This window comes from Ovis canadensis, chromosome 2, assembly GCF_042477335.2.
Source record: "Ovis canadensis isolate MfBH-ARS-UI-01 breed Bighorn chromosome 2, ARS-UI_OviCan_v2, whole genome shotgun sequence".
Classification (NCBI taxonomy): Eukaryota; Metazoa; Chordata; class Mammalia; order Artiodactyla; family Bovidae; genus Ovis; species Ovis canadensis.
The window spans coordinates 105,132,739-105,154,395 of NC_091246.1; the positions used below are offsets into that span (position 1 = coordinate 105,132,739).

At 43.6% G+C, this 21,657-nt stretch overlaps 1 protein-coding gene across 2 annotated transcripts in view; it reads right to left on the minus strand.

The window, feature by feature from the left end:
• PINX1 (PIN2 (TERF1) interacting telomerase inhibitor 1) overlaps positions 1–21,657 on the minus strand; it is a 64,985-nt gene that overhangs the window by 29,095 nt on the left and 14,233 nt on the right. The window contains exons 5-6 of one of the 2 annotated variants that reach the window (XM_069574181.1): positions 18,652–18,744; positions 12,454–12,527 (exon numbers count right to left, since the gene is read on the minus strand). In XM_069574181.1, the coding sequence (XP_069430282.1) occupies positions 12,454–12,527; positions 18,652–18,744 (167 nt within the window). The remainder of the gene's footprint in view (positions 1–12,453; positions 12,528–18,651; positions 18,745–21,657) is intronic. The other variant, XM_069574183.1, reaches the window with a different exon arrangement.

Below are 21,657 nucleotides of genomic sequence, written 5' to 3' on the forward strand. Positions count from 1 at the left end.
CTGTTATGAGTAAACCGGATTTCTCTTGGTCATGGTTAACCGAAGCAATAGAATGGAGTTCATCTACACACGGTGGCTGGGAATAAAGTACACATTCTTAAGATGACACGAGCCTCCAGAGGGAAGGCCAGCACTCTCTTGTCCTTGCGCCCCAGAGCCTCCAGTCACACACGCACTCAGCAGAACCCATGTAACAAAGCACGTGGACAGTAAATCTGCCCACCTCTCCCCTCTGCACTCTGCCTATGCTGACGTGGTGGCCCCGCTGGATCCGTGGCAGAGGTCTGCCACATTTCAGCATCACAAGCTCAGCAAAATAGAGATAAATACATTTCATGTACATACTGCTACTAAAAATAGAATGCCAGAACACACACAAACTTAAGCGAATTCTTCCTAATCTCATGGATTAATCTGGGCTCATCCATCCTACAGAGAGAGAAGCAAGGTGGGAGTAAAGACTGAAGACTCACACAGCTGCACCTCAAACTCAATTTCTCATGTGCTAAAGCAGAAGAAAATGAATATGATCCAGGTTATTTGTTTGTACTTACTGCCTATCATTTGAAAGATAATGACACTCTTTACATGTGCTTTTTGTCTGAATGAGTCTCAAAAATGCTCTTTCTCTCTCTCTCTCTCTGTCACACACACACACACACACACACACACACAATCTTATCCATACTGTCCAAATGAGGAAGCAGAAGCATAGGGCAATTAAGTAGCCAGATAACAGTGTAGTCCCTCAACCACAAGTGAAGAATGGAATCCTCTCACCTAGCCTGTGGTTGAGCCCAACCTCTACAGACTTCAGTTTCCTTTTCTGAAAGTCAAGGGGAGAACTAGATGGTCCCTTTCTGTTCTAAAACGCTACAACTTGCTCAGTCACACAGAGGATTGAGTGACAGAACAGGGATTTGCATCTAAGTTTTCTGGCTTTTGAAACAATCAATACTCACTGAACTATGACAAGCCCCTTCTAATAAATAGAACATCCACTGTCCTTCTAATCTGATCCTGGATGTTCTAAGCCTGTGATCAGTAACTCAAGAATCCTAACTACCAGCCAAACAAGTTTGACTAAAAGATAAAAGCACTTCTATCATGGACCATGAAATCCACGGCTGGATTTCATCACAGCCCCACGAGAGACCCTGCTGGTCACAGATTAAGAGTGGTAAAGAAAACATGGCATCTTGCAAGGGAGCCATGGAAATGTAGCCAACTTACAACACTGTCCCTCCACCATGAAAAGGAAGTAAGAGACGTATTAAATGCCTGACAAGCCATGACTCTGTCCTATGAATAAGCTGAAAATGCACAGTGAAGATAAGGAAAGGAAGCCAAAGATGTCAGAGAAATGAGCAAATAAAGAGCTTGAGGGATGGGGGAGCAGAGGAACAAGTCATAAATCGGAGGAACTCCCTCCCCAGGAGCACACAGAACAGATTCAGGAATAAGGTCAGGGAGCCAAGGACACCCGCGTCTCCCGGGCTGGTGAGACCAACCTCTGAGACTTCGCGCAGTGAGTAACTCACAAGACAAAGACAATTCCCTCTGAAGTTTTCACTGCACATACAAGGGTAAACTTCACTATGAAAACAACTTTCACTCGTGGAAAATGAAACGTTGCTCAGTTGTGTCCGACTCCTTGCGACCCCATGGACTATACAGCCCATGGAATTTTCCAGACCAGAATACTGGAGTGGGTAGCCTTTCCTTCTCCAGGGGATCTTCCCAACCCAGGGATCAAATCCAGGTCTCCCGCATTCCAGGCGGAATCTTTACCAACCAAGCCACAAGTGAAGCCCAAGAATCTTGCAGTGGGTAGCCTATCCCTTCTCCAGCAGATTTTCATGACCCAGGAATTGAGCCAGAGTCCCCTGCACTTGTGGATCACTAATCAAATCTGGATATTGTAGGCCTGGAAAACCTCTGCATTCCACTCCTAAGTCTGATGATAAAACCACCATTTTTCCAACTTGTTCCCATTCTGGGACTAAAGTCTCTTTCCCAGAATGCAAATAATGACAAAAACCTTAGAGTTATCCTACACTCTAAGCAGGCACGAACAGACAGAGGAGAGTGGACCCAGGAGAAACCAAGGGCTCTGCTGTCTCTACGCCTCATCTCTGTGCCTCGCCATCAGGATGATGAACTGTAAGGACCACGGCCGAACTCTAGGTACCGGGGGAGGAAGAGCTCAGAGAACAGGCAAATTACGTTCTGTGAAAGAATCTAAACATCTGCTCTCTGGTGCCATGCATCCTTCATCCACCTTTATTCCCTCTCTCCTCTGGCTTCCGTCCTTGACGTCTATTAATATTAACATAGATGACAAGAAGACTTGGAAGGACTTAAGGGAGGAGCAAACCAGGACACATTATGGCAAAAACAAGCTGGGCGCTAACAACTTTGCACTTGAAGAACGACCATGACATTCTGACCTACCAGGAAAGTGACCCAACCATTCTTTGCGCAGAGTGAAATAAACATTAAAGAGTATTACAACGAGCGGGTTCTCTGGCAGATTCTATATCACGAAAACTTTCAGATCTATACCAAATCGATGCACTCCCGATATTTCTGTCAACGACTAGCTGGGTTTTGCCGCATCATTACTCCGTTCTTTTGTTCTTTGCTAATGTAATTTAAGTTTTTTTTTTTGCTAATGTAATTTTAAAAACAGTAACCAGAAGCTTAACAATTCTTAAGTACAGTTATTGATTAAGAAACAGGAAAATTAACCTGTAACTAAAACGATACATTTGGATTCCCGTGAGTATTAAAAAAAAGTTCAATCTATCTAAGCATTTAATTAAACCAACTAACTCACAGTTATCTAGTTTCTTAGTAAGCAACTATTAGAGACAGTGGGCTAGGGCCTATGAATGAACAGAAGTCATGGCCACGGTCTAACAGGTAAATGAGTAAGACGGGGACTCCCCAGGTGGTCTAGTGGCTGAGATCACCTTCCAGTGCAAGGGTGCAGGTTCTATCCCTGGCTGAGGAGCTGATTCCACGGGACTCATGGCCAAGAAACCAAAACATTAAAAAAAAAAACCCAGAAACAATATTGTAACAAATTTAATGCCGACTTCAAAAATGGTCCGCGTGAAAAAAAAAAATCTTAAAGTTAAAAAAAAATTAAAGAGAGAAGTGAGACAGACACGATGCAAAGGAAAATGAAGAGGTAACTCACTAAGGCAGCACACGGGGAGAGCAAATTCAAACGGCTGCGGAGGAGGGTGAAGAGAGGCCGCGGCGAGGAATCCCTTCCTGAAGGTGCAGCTGTGACGCAGGCCCCCGAGGGCAGGACTCCCTGTCTGCCCTGCCACGGCTGCATCACTAGTGCCCAGCAAAGAGGCATTTAGTCAAAATCTGCGGAACACACAAGCGAGCCAGGACTTTAAGCCCAGTGCTTGCTCACCTGAACAACAGTGTGTGTCCCCTCTTCCTTCCTCGATGGCAGGAGCAGGACTAGAGCTGCCCGGGAAGGACTCGGACAGGCGGAGCAGACCAGGCAAGGGCAGTGAAAGTGGAAGCAGTGAAGCAGGGACATGAAGGTGTGAGAGGACAGGCGCCGCCTGGGGCTGTGGGGGGCGCGGTGCTCTGCAGCTCGGAGAAGCAGGCATCTGCACCAGCAACGGAGAGCAGGGCGAGCTGGTGGAGGGTCTGGTGCGCTGGTCAAAGGGAGGGAGTGAGTGAGTGTGCGTGTGTGTCGGGGGGATGTAGGCGATGACTGAGAAGACACTAATACTACAAGAGAGAGACTTTGAGAGAACAGATGATAACAGGACACTCTGAAAAGAAGAAAAACTGGGGTCAGGGAGAGTTTCTCCAGTTCCAAGAGAAATTCGGGGCCAATAACGATCAGGACCTCAGTAAACATGGAAAACCAGTAAGAATGCAGTAGCTATGTTAAACATACAAAATCAGCAGAGTTGGTGATGTCTGACAGGATATGAACGTTAAAGGGAAGAAACAAATCAAATATTATCCTCAAGTTCACGATCCAACTACACAGGGTAAATAAGATCCACAATGATGAGAAAGACGCTTCGTGCTCTTAGGTTTCCCCCTATAACCTGGGGTACGTGCTTCCTCCACTCACAGTTGTTCTCACCTGGAGTGACCCCGCCGATGCCTCCATCTAAAACTCAGGCCCGGAGAAGTTAAAAGCTTGGCTTGGGGTCACAAGGGTGACCTGAGACTAAAGAGAAGACGCTCTTGTCCCTGAGTTCATGACCCTTTCCACTTCATCATCATGACTAGTGTCCACGCATCTTTCCCAACAGAGCGATTATAATTCTGAGAAAGGCACGCCTGCAGCAGGCGAGGCCCCTGTCTTCCAGCAGAACGCCGTGCATTCTTTCTGCGGGAGAGGAAAACGGAGCCAGGGCCAGACACATGGCCCACGACCGCCTACGTGTGCATGGAGAACACACACAGAGGCGGCTGGCCGGCCACAGGAATCAGCCTAAGAGGCTTCCGCGCTGGGCTCACAGCAACAGCAGTGTACTTCTGGACACTCAGAGTACTTTCTGCAATCCACTCACACACCGCTACGGGCTGAGTTGGGAACTGCACATTTCCATGCCACACCTAGGAGCTCGGCGAATGAGTTGTGCTAAAATTCATAACAAAGGTGAATATTAGAGCCGATTCTTTACCAGCTGAGCCACGAGGGAAGCCCAAGAATACTGGAGTGGGTAGCCTATCCCTTCTCCAGTGGATCTTCCCAACCCAGGAATCGAACCGGGGTCTCCTGCATTGCAGGCGGGTTCTTTACCAACTGAGTAATACAGGAGACCTGGGTTTGATCCCTGGGTTGGGAAGACCCCCTGGAGAAGGGGAAGGCTACCCACTCCAGTATTCCGGACTAGAGAATTACAGTCCATGGGGTTGCAAAGGGTTGGACACGACTGAGCGACTTTCATTTTCACTTTTCATTAGAGCTGAGGGAAAGAAGAGTAACAAAAAATACACAAACTCCTTCACTTTGAAGTGGGGGCTTTTCAGTCTTACCAGGTTCATGTTCTGAACGTGGGAGTGGGAAATACTCAAGAGGATGGGGGAGCAGGAAGAAGAAGTCCACAGGATAGGCCAGGGACAACTTATAGTTTAGATTATTTCTAGACCAACCCTGTTTAAAGACACTTCATTATGAGGAAGAAAATCTGAGTAGCAAATAAAGCAAGCTTTTGGTTTTTTGTTTTAGAATCGGAAAAATGCTGGGGCCAGGATACAAAAACACCTCTACCCAAGTCTTTTGAGATAGAACAGCTTACAATTTGGAACTGATAAATGAGGAAAAGGGTTGTTAAATTTTGAACAAAGGTTTTCTTTTGATGCAAAAGGGCTTTCTCTCAGTTTCTAACCTTCTTTCCTTGGTAACTATTAGCTGAATGTCCCGATCCACTTACAGAATGAGGAACAGACATTTTTCCCCCCCTAAAATAAAAATGTGTGAGGAGACACCAGGCTTGCTCTTTCAGGGAGACTGAGCTTGGGTGGCTCAGCTACGCAGACGCTCCGCTAGACGGCAGCTGGAGGGCAGGCTGACAGCCACCCGAGCAGACAGAGCGTGCGCGCAGTGGCCTCCCGCCCCAGGCTTCCTCGGGGCAAGAGCGCCTTTCTGGAGAAGCTGAACCCACGGAAGACAAGGCCTGCAAGAATTCTGACCTCTGGGGGTTCCCTAAGGAAAAAGCCAACTCGCCATGACCACTCCACAGCACAACTCAGCCGCTGAGCAGTGCTGCCGAGGCAAACAGCTCTCAATCTGCTGCTCACTGACTTAGAGCACAGGGCAAAGGAACATCAGACAGTGGGGAACTCCTCCGACACGAAAGAAACAAGTCAAAACTAAGAGAGAAAAGGAGCCCGGGGGACAAAGACAGAAAAACAACCTGTACATCTCATACCATCATGCATTCAGAGACAAGGGAATATGTATGGAATCCATGAAATAAGAACAAGATGCCATTTAAAGATAAGCAAATAAAACGGGACAATCAGGTGATGAAAAATAGCTCAGGGAAATTAAAAATATGAGAGCAAAACTCAAAATTTTAATAGAAAAATTGGAAGATGAAAATCTCCCCAAAAGAACAAAATAGGAGACAAAAGATAAGAAAAACCTGAGGAATAACCCGATGTCCACCACTTACCTAATGATTCCAGATAAAACAAAAGAGAAAAAAAAAATCAAAGAATAAAAAGTAACTTTTCAGAACTGATAGAATAACATGAATCTTCACACTGGGAGGCCTAGCAAGAGTCTGATGAATAAAAATATACAACAATTGACATTTCCACAAGATTTCAGAAATCCAAGGTTAAGAAGATTCTAAGAACTCTTGAAGACAAAATAAACAAAATAAATATGTGTCATGGAGAGAAAGAAGAAGAGTACCAATGGATATCAGAAGACACGAGAGCAATACCCTCTAAATTCTGAAAGCAAATAATGTTCATCCAGAATTCTATACCCACACAATCTGCCATGATATTCTGATAGAGATTTTCAGAACTGCAGGCCTTCTCAGAAAGCTGCTGGAAGACGAGTGAGGAGACAGACGTGGGATGCAGGCCAGAGCAGGTAACAGGAGCCAGGTGGACTGGACCATCTACAGGGATAGGAACAAGGCAAATTCAACAGCCAATCCAGAGTGAACAGGCCGAGAGGGTCTGAGGAGGGTGGTATCCTGGGGAAAACACCGAGCTGACAGACCATCAGACATAAACGACACGGCAGAAAGTTTTGTACACTGTGGCTACTAGAGGGTATGGGGAAAATTACACAGTTGCACCCCACTCCGCACAGAGTCGGACACGACTGAAGCGACTTAGCAGCAGCAGCAGCAGCCCCCACCAGAAAACATCACAAATGTGTGAAAAGAAACGTCGTTAGAGTACACTACTTGGCTTAGCAGGGAACACTATTTACAGTCATAAAAATATGAACACCAAACACTAAAATAACACTATAATAAATAATAAGAATAATGCATCAGTATTTTGAGCAGTAAAAGGCCTAAATTCTAACCTACCAAAATAAAAGTCCAGGTAACCTCAGGAACTAACACATGAAGAAAGTCAATGTAAGATCTGTGCTTTAGATGTAGAGATAAATACTGTATAAGATACCATGTAAAAAATGAAGGTGCTGTAAGAAACAGGCTTAGGAGATAAACAGGTGAGGTGTATAGCTGAGGAATGTTGTTTTTTGTGATGTTTCAGTTCAGTTCAGTTGCTCAGTCATGTCCAATTCTTTGCAACCCCATGAACTGCAGCATGCCAGGCCTCCCTGTCCATCACCAACATCCAGAGTTCACCCAAACTCATGTCCACCGAGTCAGCGATGCCATCCAGCCATCTCATCCTCTGTCATCCCCTTCTCCTCCTGCCCTCAATCCCTCCCAGCATCAGAGTCTTTTCCAATGAGTCAACTCTTCACATGAGATGGCGAAAGTATTGGAGTTTCAGCTTTAGCATCATTCCTTCCAAAGAACGCCCAGGACTGATCTCCTTTAGAATGGACTGGTTGGATCTCCTTGCAGTTCGAGAGACTCTCAAGAGTCTGCTCTAACACCACACTTCAAAAGCATCAATTCTTCTGCGCTCAACCTTCTTCACAGTCCAACTCTCACATCCATACATGACCACTGGAAAAACCATAGCCTTGACTAGACAGACCTTAGTCGGCAAAGTAAAGTCTCTGCTTTTGAATATGCTATCTAGGTTGGTCATAACTTTCCTTCCAAGGAGTAAGTGTCTTTTAATTTCATGGCTGCAGTCACCATCTGCAGTGATTCTGGAGCCCCCAAAAATAAAGTCTGACATTGTTTCCACTGTTTCCCCATCTATTTCCCAAGAAGTGATGGGACCAGATGCCATGATCTTCGTTTTCTGAATGTTGAACTTTAAGCCAACTTTTTCACTCTCCTCTTTCACTTTCATCAAGAAGCTTTTTAGTTCCTCTTCACTTTCTGCCATAAGGGTGGTGTCATCTGCATATCTGAGGTTATTGATATTGTGATGTTTAGTGCAGCTTAATTTTTTAAATCTATGTGCATATATTACTTTGGAACCAAGATTCAAATTCAGATAGTATGGACCCAAATCTGGAGATCTTAACTTTGAAAGAAGGCAGGAAAATTTATAATCCATCAATTATTTTGGAGACAGCTATCTGATTTTCTTTCACCTCCTAATAAGCCTAGACAATCAAAAGCAATCAGACTAACAGACATGAGTAAGGAGAAAGCATTTATTTTTTCATATCTAAAATCCTATATTTTTCTATCAACAACAGAAAACACAGCCTAAACAGCAAGAGCAGCAGAAAAGGAAAAGTTGGAAAAAATTGCAGTCACACAAACTATAGTTAAAAAATGACTAAGTTTCCTTGATATATGAATTTGTTGGAAAACCATTTATCAACAGCCTGTTTCTCCCCAGCCGAGTCCCTCAAGCCGAGAGCCATGTCATTCCCCTTTGACTGATTAATTAGCCAATCAGGGGACATTTTTCATTGTGAGGCATGATGGTTTACTCCAGCTAATGTTTGGTCTCTAATGGCAACATATTAAAGCCAACTCGGCTATTTTAGCCCCGTGGAGTGACCAAAAGGAAAGGATAGAAGATAAATCAAAAGAGCTCCCTTCAGTTTCCCTTCAGTCCTTAACAAAACCCCCAAGGAGCAAACGGCTGGAGGAAAGATTCTCTACCAATAAAGAGAAAAAAACAAAGAAAAGAAGGGTGGAAATGCCTTCAAGCCAAGGGGGATCCTTTCCTGCTTCTGAAGAGCAATAATTTATCCTCTGTTGATTAACAGACCACTGATAAAACAGGCACCAAAAAGTCAATACCTAGCTCTTCTTGCTTTTATCAAAAGCTGTGCTCAATAGAAAATCTCTCTCTGCAATGCTTCTTCCTCACTTGGAACGATTTCACCCGCACTCTGAATTAGACGAGGCCAGCAAGGAACCTGGTTGAAGGCACTATTTATACACCTGCAGACAGGCAGCTGCCCTCGGTGCTACACGTTTTCTAAGCTTCTTACCCTTCTCTGTGCCCTTGCCAGGCAAAGCATGGAGAAGGAGAACTTGGAGTATCAGAGGAATACAAGCTCCTACAGAGGACAGATAAGAGTATTCACACAGCCAGGAGACAGGAAGTACATCTTAGACACGCTCAGTATACACTGCCAAACACACTCAACAAGACAGTGCAAGCAGCTAGTCTCCACTACGCAATTCCACTCTTGCGCACATAACACTGCCCAGCTTTCTCACTTGCTGGTAAGTGAAGGATTACAAAATAGCAGTCTGAGTCCTGTGAGATCACCAACACCATCATCATGGTTATTATATTGTGAATCTTACACACTTTCAGACCAGGCTATGAGTTTCCCTGGTTCCCTGTCATCTTAAAAGTGAGACTACTCACATTTCCAGTCACATGCTTGGACCCACTGGCACTTGAGTTTGGGGCCTGGGAAGAGCTGTTACTCATGGTACATATTCTTTTATGTGCATTGTCTATTCAGAGACTTCTGCCCTTTGGGCCCAGGTAAGGGCCCACCAATTTTCTCTGTAGCTGTTTCTAACTTCTCCAGTAGTAGTGTTGCTGCTGCTGCTGCTAAGTCCCTTCATTCGTGTTCCACTCTGTGCGACCCCATTAGACGGCAGCCCGCCAGGCTCCCCCATCCCTGGGATTCTCCAGGCAAGAACACTGGAGTGGGTTGCCATTTCCTTCTCCAGTGCATGCAAATGAAAAGTGAAAGTGAAGTCGCTCAGTCGTGTCCGACTCCTAGTGACCCCATGGACTGCAGCCCACCAGGCTCCTCCGTCCATGGGATTTGCCAGGCAAGAGCACTGGAGTGGGGTGCCATTGCCTTCTCCCAGTAGTAGTGTTAATGCTGCCCTAGTCTGTGTTGTTCCCCCAAGGATTAAAGTATCCTTGATCAACAGCTGAATTCAATTCAACAAAAACTTCGTTGAGAACCTGCTCCATGGTGGGCCTGGCTCTAGATGGTATGGAGTACAAAACTCCCGCCCTCATGGAGGTGCCAGTCTACTAAGGAAAGACGGACGGTGCAAGCAAACTATTTAGTACCTCAGATGGTGATAACTGCTATGGAGAAAAATAAAGCAAAGGAGAGGGGACGAGAGCATCACGGATTTTTGTTGTTATTGTTTGTACTTTCTGCTATAAATTAGGGTGTCAGGGAAGGCCAGCTGAGGAGACATTTGCACAAAACTGTGAGCTGGGGACAAGCAATCCATGCAGAGGAGGCACCGAGTGCCGAGAGTCAAGGTGGGGGCCTCCTGAGGACTGGAGGGACTGGAGGCCAGAGCGACCAGCGCAGAGCCGCAGGCAGAACCAGCGGGGACGGCAGTGGCCGCGAGCGCGCGTGAGAGCCGGGAGGCGTGGTCACGCGGGACTTCCGGCCCCTCTGAGGACAGCCTGCTATTTCACCTCAACATTATTTCATTTCTTATTTAAACACATCAAACAATTCAGACCCATCTCCTGGAAAAAGGAGGTAAGTAGATAAAGTCAAAACTGCCCACATACCTGAAGATAAGGAAGAGCAATCGGAGTAATGGTCTCTCCTTTGTAGTCTAGGAAAATGTAAACCTTCAAGTCAAGTACCACTTCAAATGTGAGTATTTCGTGTTCGCTTTCCTCCAGAATCAGAGAACTTTAGACCCGGAAGTGCTCACAGGCACACAGTTCACGCTCACCTATTACAAGACTCCCTCTAGGAAGCTAGCCACGCAGCGCATCCTGCATGGCTGGCCCGCTCTGCCAGCCATGCTGTTTGCTTTCTCTGAGGAGGAATCTTCCTATGAATTTCACCCACCAGTTCTAGTCTGTCCTCTGAAGTTTACCAAACCAATCTGTTCCTTTCCTAGAGGACCCCTGAAACCATTCACACGTTCACAGTCAGGGTCTCTCTGTAGTCCAGGCAGAATTTCCTAACTGCTCATCTGCTAAGTCCTGTGGAAAACTTGCTTTCCAGATCGCTTCGGCCCAACTGCCATGCTCTGAACACGTTCTTATAAAATACAGCACCCCGTTCAAATACAGTCACCAGTGCAGAAAACACCCCCAACATCTGTTGCTTCCAGCTGCTCTTAAAGCACCCCAAGCCTGAACTCAGGACAGTTACCATACTGCATTTCTTATTTTGATTTAGGTCAAACTTGTGGTCAGTTTACATGTTCCCAGCCTCTAAGTTAATTCTCATTCAGATGAGTTCTTTTCAAAGATTCAATGAGATTTTACACATCTTCACAACATTTGATCTGACTTTGGTCAAATGTCCCAGCTCAGAGATTATTGTGAATCTTGATTCAAAATCAATGGTCAACACGCTGATAAACATTACTGAAGTCATCACTGCTGGCCAAAAAATACACACCTAAAATGTGTTAATGAGCTTGTTTGTGGGCTTAGTTTAATTTTAGTGCTAACCAAAAGGTGCTTCCTTGTAAAACGACCTTAGCAAACTCTAGGCTGGGAAAGCAGTTCAGCTCATGAATGGTGATGCCAGGTCCGGGTGAGGAGGGGGAGACAGAGTGACAGAGACTTGTAGGCGGAAGGGAAATTCAAATTCAAGAGTCCGCATCTAGCAAACCACTGATAAAACTCAGCCCAATTCACAAAAAAGAACATGAAAATTCATAACTAATGAGAAACAACCAACCAACCAGGGATTTCCGTGACTGTCCAGTGGCTAAGACTCGGGGCTTCCAATGCAGGGGCCCAGGTTTCCATACCTGGTCAGGGAACTAGATCCCACATGCTGCAACTAAAGATCTCATGTGAAATCAATCAATAATTTTTTTTTTTTTTTAATTTCACCAACCAAAAAAGAAAAGTCTGCTTGGAAGTTAGTTTTCAGATTTGACAATCAGCAAGAAATGGGAGACACTAAAAAACTATTTCCATTAGTTCCTATCTGGTTGAACTTCCTGATACTCCTTTTTTTTTTCCTTCTCTCAGTTTTTCCCTCCCCCACATTCCCAGTTTCCTTCCGCTATCCAGCTTGTTTCCTGTTTCAGCCTTATCACTAGAGAAAATACTCCTAAACCACAAAGAGGATAGAGAGTCTGCCCCCAGCATTCCTGCTCTTTCTCTAAACACGCCTCTGGCTCAGGCTTTTGGCAAAAGGTGTTCTTCCCCGAGGTTAGTCTAGTCCACACATCAGGAGGAAAAACAACCCAGATAATACACATTCTTTTTAAGGCTCCTTGTAATCTATCAACTGTTATTATCACCTATCAATTATTATTAAGAGCCTTTGTATGAAGCCTCTAAAAGTTTTTTTTGGTAACTTTGTCTCGAAAGTAGTATTAGTAATAAACATATATAGCTCTATACACAGTTGAAAATCAGTGTTGAGACACAATGTATCAATCGTAGGTGGTTTAATACCTCAGGGGTCCTCTTCTGTCTTTTTCCAAAAATGCAGTCAAGATCTGTTTGGCTCCGAGATGAGAGATCCTTCCCTAGAAATACATGATGCCTTCAGTAATACATTCTAGAATAAGGAGAGCAAATATAAACTATGAAACTGGGTTTTGGAAATAAATAAACAATTTTGTAAACGACCAACTTTCTCTTTCCCTTTTACAGACTTTTGTGTTGTTCAGTTGCTAAGTCTTGTCTGACTTCTTGCAACTCCATGGACTGCAGCAGGCCGGGCTTCCCTGTCCCTCACTGTCTCCCAGAGTTTGCTCAGATTCATGTCCATTGAGTCAGTGATGCCATCCTACCATCTCATCCTCTGCTGCCCCCTTCTCCTTTTGCCTTCAATCTTTTCCAGCATCAGAGTCACACTGTTTAATTACTAAATACAATTAATTAAACTTAAAAATCAAACAAGTGAACCAGAACCTCTGACTTCCTCTTAATGGTGCAAACGAACCTGGGCATGCAGGTGGAGAGGAAACTAAATTCTCGAGCTGGCTCTACTGCCGGTACGCGTTTAAGGCGTAATTTCTGGGCCTCTGGGTTCCCTTAGTAAACAGTAAAACTCCACTACTTCAAGGAGACAGGAGTTATACTCAATGAGGGTTACAAAATGCAGAATAAAAATATGCTGCTAAGATACATAGCTCCAAAACCCCATCTGTGCACAGGAATGAGAACGTCCTGTATTGACACATACAAGCTCAATAATTAATTGAATGTATGAACTTTTTTTATAAATGCAAATAAAAATTGCTGCATTAGGGTGAAAAGATTTCAGACTTTTTCTGTTTGTTTTTTTTCACTGTAAATGTGCATCATTTTAAATAAAAGGATAAGTAATGAGTAGGAAATTAAATGGCTTCTGGCAAAAACGGTATCCAAAGGATCCTTGATTCTTATTAAAAACACTAAACTCTTTAACTTAATTTCAAACCCACAAACCAACTAATTTAAAATTCACTTCTGTGGAATTTCCACTTCTACCGACAATACTGTGTGAGCAGCCAACCAAGTCTATTCCCATTTGTCAACTTCATGTATATATAAAGGCTGGAAGCTCTGGGGGAGTGAGGCTCTGGGTTAGACACAGGAATCTGTGTTTTGAGTTGGAAGCCTGGGTTCCACCGTCACGGACTCAGTTATCTTCTTGGCTTCCTGCAGCAACCTGACTTGGCACAGCACTGTCGTGACCCAGAAGGGTTCCAGTTCACTGGCTACCGCTGGGGCATTCAAATATGATATTGCTCAGTGACTCCATGAAATTAAAAAAAAAAAAAAAAAAAAACCACCCTGCAATGTAATGCAAAACCAGGTGCCAAAACCAGTCTCTGAGGCTGCCATACCAGACTCATAAGTCCCGTCGGCACGACCTGTTCCCACCTGGAGGGCAGGCTCTGCACTGCTCTCACCTCTGCCTGAGCTGGAAATGAAGGAAGCTTCCTGGCTCTAGCTGGTTAGTCCATAGAGCCCAGACAGATGATCCCAGAGGAAGCCTACTCATGAGCAAAATGAAGCCTCCCAGACGGGAACACAGACAATGTACAGGAATAGTGGAGGATAAAGCTGGCCACTGAGGGGAGACATGGACAACCCTCAGGAGGCCTGAGGTCTGTTCTGAGCTTAGTCCTCAGTGTAACCCATTCCACACTGCAGAGAACATTCAGGGCGGCAGCTTCTATTTCAGAAAAAGGAGTTGTACTGGGATCAAAATACATAGTGGCCACCCACCCCTAAGCTAGCTTCTGAAACGGAACAGACACCCTATAAGAAATGCAAATGACAATCACTTTTACAACAACTCAACTAAAAAGAATGCTGGAGGGATTAGAAAAGCGGGGAACGAACATGCAAGATCACAATTCTATAACAGGATATCAGAACATGAACACGCAGAGATGAAAAATGAAGCTAAAAATCAAAGGGAAAGCTGTCAAGCTAATAAGAGAATGTACCAATGAAAGTGCAAGTGTTTCTAAAGTTTTGGTGACGGGTTCTTGTATCAGAAACGCTTATCCTTTAGCAAAGTTCACTTAAGCAAATGTGGAAACCAGGACTGTTACAGGCCTTGCTCTGGATTTGATCTGGAAAACAAAACACAGAGAAGAATTAAGAGTCAGAGACCAAAGTAAAGGAACTTAAAGGTAGATGAAAATGTGAAGATGGAAGTGATACTGAAATAGTTATTAGTTAATGCTCCTGGTTGAAGAGTTTATACATGTTATAAAATTTTGGCCAGTTTTGAATACAATGTATATATTAAAAATGAGTTTGAAAGTTACTGGTTTCCATTCTCAATCATGGTCAAATCACAGCAAATACTGTTGATGAACTTCTCTCTTAAAGAAAAGGACATCAAAAAATTGAACAGAATAGGAAATAAATGACATCTGCCTGGATTTGGTTTCTGTACCCACTAGTCTTCAACTGGCCACAATACTCCAAGAACCAAGGATAAAAGAGATTCCAGTAGCCAAGCTGATGTAACAAAGTCATGAAAGGATGATCTGATTCTTTCAGAGAACAGCACTTTACTTATGATCATTTTAGCTGTTTTTCTAATAATGAGGACTTTCAGGTGTTCCCGTCTATCAATGTAGCAATTTGGAGAGAAGAACATGACCGCTACAGCCAGACTCACTTATAACAGCAAGAAGTCCACATGGGAAGCAAGTAAAACTGTAAAAAACCAACACAAGAACTTAAGAATCATGGAGATGTAGAGCCTCTCTTAGTTTAAGGGCAAAAGTCATACCGAGCCCAACAAGTGAGCACTGTGTTATAACCAGAGCTCAAAAAGCTGAGTTTTTCAACTCACAGGAAAGGCACAAGGGAAAGAAATGCCGGTTGAAAAATACACCAGTTAAACGAAAAACACTGAAGTGTTACAGAGGTAGCTAGCTTCACTTGTTTCAAAAATTTATTTGCATTCCCCAATCAAGAAGGATAAAACAGATAATATTATATTTTGACTTTGTTTTTTTAATGAAAACATATAGAACTGATAATAAGCCGAGGAATGGAAGATTAGGAAACTTCTCTGAAAGGGTAATAATGTGAGAAAATCAGGAACCCTGGAAGAATCGAAACAGGGGGTGAAATGAGATCCTCCCACCTGATAATAAGACAGTTGGAATATTTTTTTAAAGCCTGCAGTGGTGCTCCTTTACACTTAAATGTCAGAAGAGCCAGAAGCAGCAGAACCCCCACCTCGAGCAGAGTCTGGCTGCAGGGAGCCAGCCTCGTCAGGACACTAAAGCCAGCGTCAGACGAGCAGCTGGCCATCGGGACAAGCAAGAGGCGCGTGAGTCCTTTCCTTATTTAAGGAGAGAAGTATCACAGACTGTTACAGGAAAAAGAAGTCTAAATACAACGAAGCTGCACAAGTACTGTCTGCACAACCTTCCGTCCACTCAGCCACCACACGACTGGGAGCAAAAAGCCAGGCTCTCTGGACAACCTCTCCCTGTTAAATATCAAAAACATCAAACGCAGCTTCGGAGAAATTGCCATCTTCCCTAATTTTCTTTTCTCTGCAGATACAGCCTCACCAAACGTTTTATAGGTTAAAAGAAACTACCACTGAGTTTAGGCCCTTAAATGAATATGGATGAAATTAACATCTTGAAATTAAAATGCTACCTTCTCGTGTTTGGGGTTTCTGGATCACTGATGGAGCTACAATATGAACCCTCCTCATCCAGTGAGTGAGTTACTGTAACTAAGAGCAGATCCCTGAGCTAAAATCCTTATTATCCATTTTGCTGAACACCCATGATTTCCATATAATGGCATCATTTCTGATAAATTCTAAAAGAGAACCTATTTTAGAACTCAACAATGACTTAAAAAGATCTTCCATTTCACAAAAAAGGAAACTGAGGCTGGCAGAAGGCAAGAGGTTAAGTGATTTGTCTGAGAGTCACAGCCGGAACCCAGGTTCCTGTGACCTAAGATGGTCTGCCGTGGAGGAAACACACTTTATCATTCGCATTCAGTGACAACAGCTGCTGTACAAGAGAGACTTCTTTCAATAAATTAAAGAACTTTAAAATAAACTTACACTGTGGACTGTTAAAATAGACGGCAACTGATTATTTCCTCACTCCCTGGATTTCTGCCTCCTCCTGTGTTTTCTACTGATTTCCACTCTGCTTCTCCCCTGTTTGCCCACTCAATCTTCTCTGTTACCTTTAAAATATATCTTGAATTATCTTCCCTGATTACCAATGCCTCCCTTCTCCCCAAACAAAGGCAATAAATAAGCAAACCTCATATTATTTCATTTTTAGGATTTTTTTTTTAAGTCTTCAATTGAATTTGTTACAATACTGCTTCTGCTCTATGTGTTTGGGTCCTGAGGCATGTGGGATCCTAACTCCCTGACCAGGGAATGAATCTGCACTCCTGCACTGGAAAGCGAAGTCTTAACCCCTGGACCACCAGGGAAGTCCCACAAACTTCACCTCAAAAGAGAGAAAAAGAAGGAAGAACATACCAAGCAGGCTGACAGGGTGAACTGGCAAGGGGATGGCCTAACTAGAAACAGAAAGAAGACGCTCCTGGCATCCACAGATTAAAGTAGATCGAAGAGGTTTATTCCGGCTTCAGCAAATGCTTCAGGTGAAATCACGCGTGCAGACTGCCATAAGAAGAAGATTCTATTTGCAAAAGTGAAAGCTTAAAAGGCGGCCATGCTATCCAAAAGTCACAGGGCACTTTCAATTTCGTTAGTTTGCTCAGCACCCTTCTGCTGTATCTATTTTTTTTTTCCTATAGGCCTAATGAAAAGGAAAGATATTTCAGGGATGGGGATGAAGTGGCCATTTAGCCCTTCCTGAAAAGGACTGAGGGGCCACCAAGGACTGTTTTCGATCCTGCAGCACGTCAGGAGTGGAGAGGACCCTTGCTCAGAAGCCATACAGGAGAATGACAGAGAAGGTTCTATCCTGGGAGAAAGAAGAGGGGCTCACATGATGAGCTAGATGACCATGCCTGCCGGGAGACGGAAGGGGGAAGCCCCAGTCTCTCTCTGCACATGTCCCCAAAACTAACCAGCTCCGCCATGAGCCCTCCCTCACACCGAGCCCAGTCTACCTTGCGGGGTCCTGCTCCAAATGAGAACCACCATGAGCAGTTTAGAGCAGTGGGAACTCCAGCTCCTACTGCCGTTCAGGGGGTTCTAGGAGTCAGGGAATTCCCAGTCACGTCAACAAGACTACAGCAAAGCGATGTGCTTTTCCTGCCATATAGAGGTAGAAATATACATCCAGTCTTCCATAGATGAACCATCATAAGGTGACTAAATAACATAATTATCATCATACTTATACTTTAAGTATATTAATATAATAAACAGGGGTTTGTACCTGAGAAGTATGCTTAATACGTAACAATGGGAAAATATCTGGGGAGTTGATGAAGCCCAGTTAAACGGTTTCTTTCCAATACAAGACTGCCACCTCCTGGTTAAAGAGGACAGCTGCACTCACGACTGACCATGTACAGCCCTGGAACCGGAGTAGGGAGGTGGCGATGGAGGAAGACAAGGTTTCTAACACTAACTTTGCAACGACCATCAACAGTTAAGTTTGCACTATATGAAACAGAGAAACGGTGCGGAACAATAGAAGAGTCAGCTCGGCAGTGAGAGCTTTCATACTGGAGAACTCAATATGGAGACCACTTCATGAATGTTTATGAATCTCATATAGATTCTACATGATTCTCTAAATGGGTCCATTTTAAAAGCTGTTCAACACCAAAATTAAATTCTAAAAATAGCTTAATGCAACTAAGAGAAATGTAACTAAAAGTACTGAGCGATAAATTTAGCCACATAAAAGCCTGTCTTCTCCTCTAAATATTAATAGCAAGTTAACGTCCGCGCTCAGCTTTGCCAGAGGGCTTGCACGCAGTCAAAGGGCAAAGCTGGGGCCCACCTCGGCATGAGTGAGGCTGCGTCTGCACTCTAACAAGACCCCAGGTGACTCACAACAGTGCGGACACCTCAGTGCTGCTCTGGATCAAGCCGGCCAGTGAGTCCCTCCTTCTCCATCTTGTACGCGAGACAAGTGATGCTGGTGAAGAGCTAAAAATGCTCTAAGAAACCCAGATGTGAACACAGAGATTTAAAACAAATAAAGAAACGTGGAATTTTACCTTTTGTGAATTTCATATAGTGAACACGGTTTTTGGAGATTTTGGACTTCTCTTCGAGACTGAAAGACTTCTTTTCCTTGTTGTCTGGGGACTCTTTAAAAAAAAAAGGATGAAAAGCATTTCATTAAACTCTCCGCATTCCATTCTCAATCCCCTATGGTGACACGGTCTTGTCTAAATAAAATCCTGAGGAGCTTTATCATTTATTACTGAACTGTACCCAAAGATTAGAAACATTCTTAAACTGCGTACTACCCATCAGGCAAGGCTATTCTCCAGAAATTTATAACATCCTGGAGGAAGAGAAATGAAAATTTGTGTTCACACAGAACCCCCAGATGAATGTTCATGACAGTCTTATTTGTGATAATAAGATACTGGAAATAAACCAAAATTCCTTCAACGGGTGAATGGCTAAGCAAATTCCGGTACTCCCTTACGCGGCAACAGTACTCCACCATAAGGAGGAGGGAGACGCTGATACTGCCAGCCTGGAGGGGCTTCACTGGCGGGCGACTGGCGGGCATTATGCTTCAGTGAGAAGAGTCAGTCTACATACTAAATGATCCGCTCCGACATTCTGGAAAGGAAAAACTACAGAGATGGAGAACAGGGAAAGGCTTAAAGGGGACAAAGACGAAAGTGGAGTTTGGGAGCTGGAGGGGTAAGGTAGGTACAAAGACAGAAAGGCAGCATGAGGCAGCTCTTTCGTGGTGACAAAGCAATTCCATACCTTGAATGGGGTGGTAGCTACATGAATCTATACATGTGATAAAACTGCATTGGAACTACATACGCACAACTAAATGAAGGCTAAAAAAGCCCCAAAAACTGGTGAAAGCTGAGTAAGAACTGTGGTCTAGTTAACAGTCAACACCAGGGTCAATTTCCTAGTTTTGATATCACGCTATGGCTCTGTTGGATCTCATCGTTGGAGAAACTGGATGAAAGGTACTCTTCTTTCATTCAGGACTCTTTCTACAACTATTTCTGCAATTTCCTATAAGCCTAAAATTGTTTCAAAATAAAAGTTTCTTTAGAAAGTGAGTAAAGGTAAGACAGACTAATGATAATTCAAAAACAGGTCAGAGATGAGGTGAGAAGCAGAGCTGGCACTCCGCTGAGTCTGAGCCACCGCCTCAAACTCCAGATTTAGCTGGAGGCCCACCTTTCAGGGTAAAAACAACAATAAAAACAAATTGCTGAGGAATGAAGCCATGTGGTTATATTCCCTTGACGAAAGAGGAAAATGTGGGGGAGAATGTAGTCCCTCACCTGAAATATCAAAGCAAGTAGATGTGGGGTAAGAGTCAGTGACAGGATTCTAACAAGCTGCCTGTATGCCCTCATCTTTATCTATTTGTCAAATTCAAGTAGCAGAAAGAGAACGTCATAAGTAGAAAAGACACTGAATTTTCCTATAGTTACATCATAAGGAAACATATAAACATGAGATTAGAGAAAGGAGAAAAAAAGAAAGTTTCACCTTAATACTGAAGCAATACAAGCACATGCTTGTTTAACATGATTAAACATGTTAACTAACTGTAAGTCTTCCTAGGAAATTGCACAGTAAGTCTCCAGACAACATAAAGGTAGATACTTCAACCTTTAGATTAAGCACGGCTTAATCACACCAAAAGAGTCCGAAATGCAGTACTTGGATGCAATCTCAAAAACAACAGAATGATCTCTATTCGTTTCCAAGGCAAACCATTCAATATCACGGTAATCCAAGTCTATGCCCCAACCAGTAACGCTGAAGAAGCTGAAGTTGAACGGTTCTATGAAGACCTACAAGACCTTTTAGAACTAACACCCAAAAAAGATGTTCTTTTCATTATAGGGGACTGGAATGCAAAAGTGGGAAGTCAAGAAACACCTGGAGTAACAGGCAAACTTGGCCTTGGAATGTGGAATGAAGCAGGGCAAAGACTAATAGAGTTTTGCCAAGAAAATGCACTGGTCGTAGCAAACACCCTCTTCCAACAACACAAGAGAAGACTCTACACATGGACATCACCAGATGGTCAACACTGAAATCAGATTGATTATATTCTTTGCAGCCAAAGATGGAGAAGCTATATATAGTCAACAAAAACAAGACCAGGAGCTGACTGTGGCTCAGATCATGAACTCCTTATTACCAAATTCAGACTTAAATTGAAGAAAGTAGGGAAAACCGCTAGACCATTCAGGTATGACCTAAATCAAATCCCTTATGATTATACAGTGGAAGTGAGAAATAGATTTAAGGGCCTAGATCTGATAGACAGAGTGCCTGATGAACTATGGAATGAGGTTCGTGACATTGTATCAAGACCATCCCCATGGAAAAGAAATGCAAGAAAGCAAAATGGCTGTCTGGGGAGGCCTTACAAATAGATGTGAAAAGAAGAGAGGCGAAAAGCAAAGGAGAAAAGGAAAGATATAAGCATCTGAATGCAGAGTTCCAAAGAATAGCAAGAAGAGATAAGAAAGCCTTCTTCAGCGATCAATGCAAAGAAATAGAGGAAAACAACAGAATGGGAAAGACTAGAGATCTCTTCAAGAAAATTAGAGATACCAAGAGAACATTTCATGCAAAGATGGGCTCGATAAAGGACAGAAATGATATGGACCTAACAGAAGCAGAAGATATTAAGAAGAGGTGGCAAGAATACACAGAAGAATTGTACAAAAAAGATCTTCAAGACCAAGATAATCACGATGGTGTGATCACACATCTAGAGCCAGACATCCTGGAATGTGAAGTCAAGTGGGCCTTAGAAAGCATCACTACGAACAAAGCTAGTGGAGGTGATGGAATTCCAGTTGAGCTGTTTCAAATCCTGGAAGACGATGCTGTGAAAGTGCTGCACTTAATATGCCAGCAAATTTGGAAAACTCAGCAGTGGCCACAGGACTGGAAAAGGGTAGTTTTCATCCCAATCCCAAAGAAAGGCAATGCCAAACAATGTTCAAACTACCACACAATTGCACTCATCTCACATGCTAGTAAAGTAA